At 34.4% G+C, this 1,324-nt stretch overlaps 1 protein-coding gene across 1 annotated transcript in view; it reads right to left on the bottom strand.

Annotated features, from left to right (window-relative positions):
* Positions 1-580: 580 nt before the first annotated feature.
* Positions 581-1,324, bottom strand: part of LOC119586765 (DENN domain-containing protein 1A-like) — a gene marked incomplete at its 5' end in the record, with an annotated part of 18,372 nt that continues 17,628 nt past the window's right edge. The window contains 3 exon segments of the mRNA XM_037935492.1: positions 581-611; positions 753-953; positions 1,203-1,321. Of these exon segments, the coding sequence (XP_037791420.1) occupies positions 581-611; positions 753-953; positions 1,203-1,321 (351 nt within the window).

The raw sequence follows: 1,324 nt of genomic DNA, 5'->3' as shown, positions 1-1,324 counted from the left end.
CAAGTATTATTTCAAAGGCCAGGTGTCTTAATTTTTTTCTTTGGTTCAGTTGACTCCTTCACTGGAATTGAATTAGCTTGAAACAGCTGAATTATAAATATTTTTATCACTCTGTATTCTTGATTCATTTATGGAAATAGATTGGGCTACGGGCAGAAAATTGTCTTTACTAGTAATCTGTATAGTTGGATCTTGTAGAAATTATCTGATATGGTTATAGAAATGATCGCCAAGTACATAATACTGTTCCTTAACTGTTTTTGTAACTCTTTCACTTTCTTTGATGCAACAGATATCCACTATCCACAAAAAGAAATTGCAGGCTCATGTTCTTTTACATAATTTCTTTTGCCTTAAACAGATGCACTTTTAACTTGCTCTTCATGTTTTATTTGTACTTTCCTTGCAATTTGTAGAGAATATACCAGTATTCCTCGTGCAGTTTATATTTTGTGGCTTGAAAGATGTTGTCAGATTTGAATATTGATGCAAAATAAGCAAACTAAGAGGGAAGAAGTTGCATATCAACGTGACAATTTTTAGGATATAAAGGTTAGCAATTATTTGATACTGAGATTCATCACTTGATGGTCATTGAGAATGAGCTGTATCTGTAATTATATGAATATGTTGGGAGGTAGCTTATTGCTTTTTGTTTTTTTAATGTCAATGGCTGAATAATGGTAGTGCGATACTAAATCTTTGGGGTAAGTGCTTTTGAGATTTCCAAGAAAGAATATTTGAAGAGTTGCCTGCTTTTGATGTTTATAAGGATATTGAACTGCAGGGAGAAACTATATAGGAAAATGAAGCATTGTTGGTAATTCTGTGTACTTGCATCTACACTTGCATATGTGGGTGTAATTCGCCTTTTTTTGAGGATGCAGTTGTTGATTGTGATATTTAAGTATGCTAATTTTGGTAACTGCGTATTGACGAGAAACAATCTAATGCTGCTTGAGATTTTAAGAGATTAATTTCTATTCATATTCAGTAGCCCTTCCTGATAGTTAAATACAGTAAAGTGCTTTTGTTTACTAACTTGCTTGGGAGACCAAACCACGTGTGATGTTATAACAGCCTTTTATGTAGCCATTTCCAAGGCTAGATTGGTTGGCTTGCATTTTTCCCCCCCTCCCACATTTGTTTTTTTACTCTGTGATTTCATCTGTCTCAGGAATCACCTGGAAGTCTTAGTCTACCTGAATTGATTTCTGTGATTGTGTTTGGAGTTTAAAAGTTTACTGGGAGGACTATGGTTATAGATATTGCCATTGTACTGCTGTAAGAAGGGATGGGCTGGAGCTGTTTCACTTGTTAACTA

The sequence above is a fragment of the Penaeus monodon genome, chromosome 21 (genome assembly GCF_015228065.2).
Source record: "Penaeus monodon isolate SGIC_2016 chromosome 21, NSTDA_Pmon_1, whole genome shotgun sequence".
Lineage (NCBI taxonomy): Eukaryota > Metazoa > Arthropoda > Malacostraca > Decapoda > Penaeidae > Penaeus > Penaeus monodon.
The sequence above is the reverse complement of the archived record's forward strand: the minus strand, read 5'-3'. Positions and strand labels throughout refer to the sequence as shown.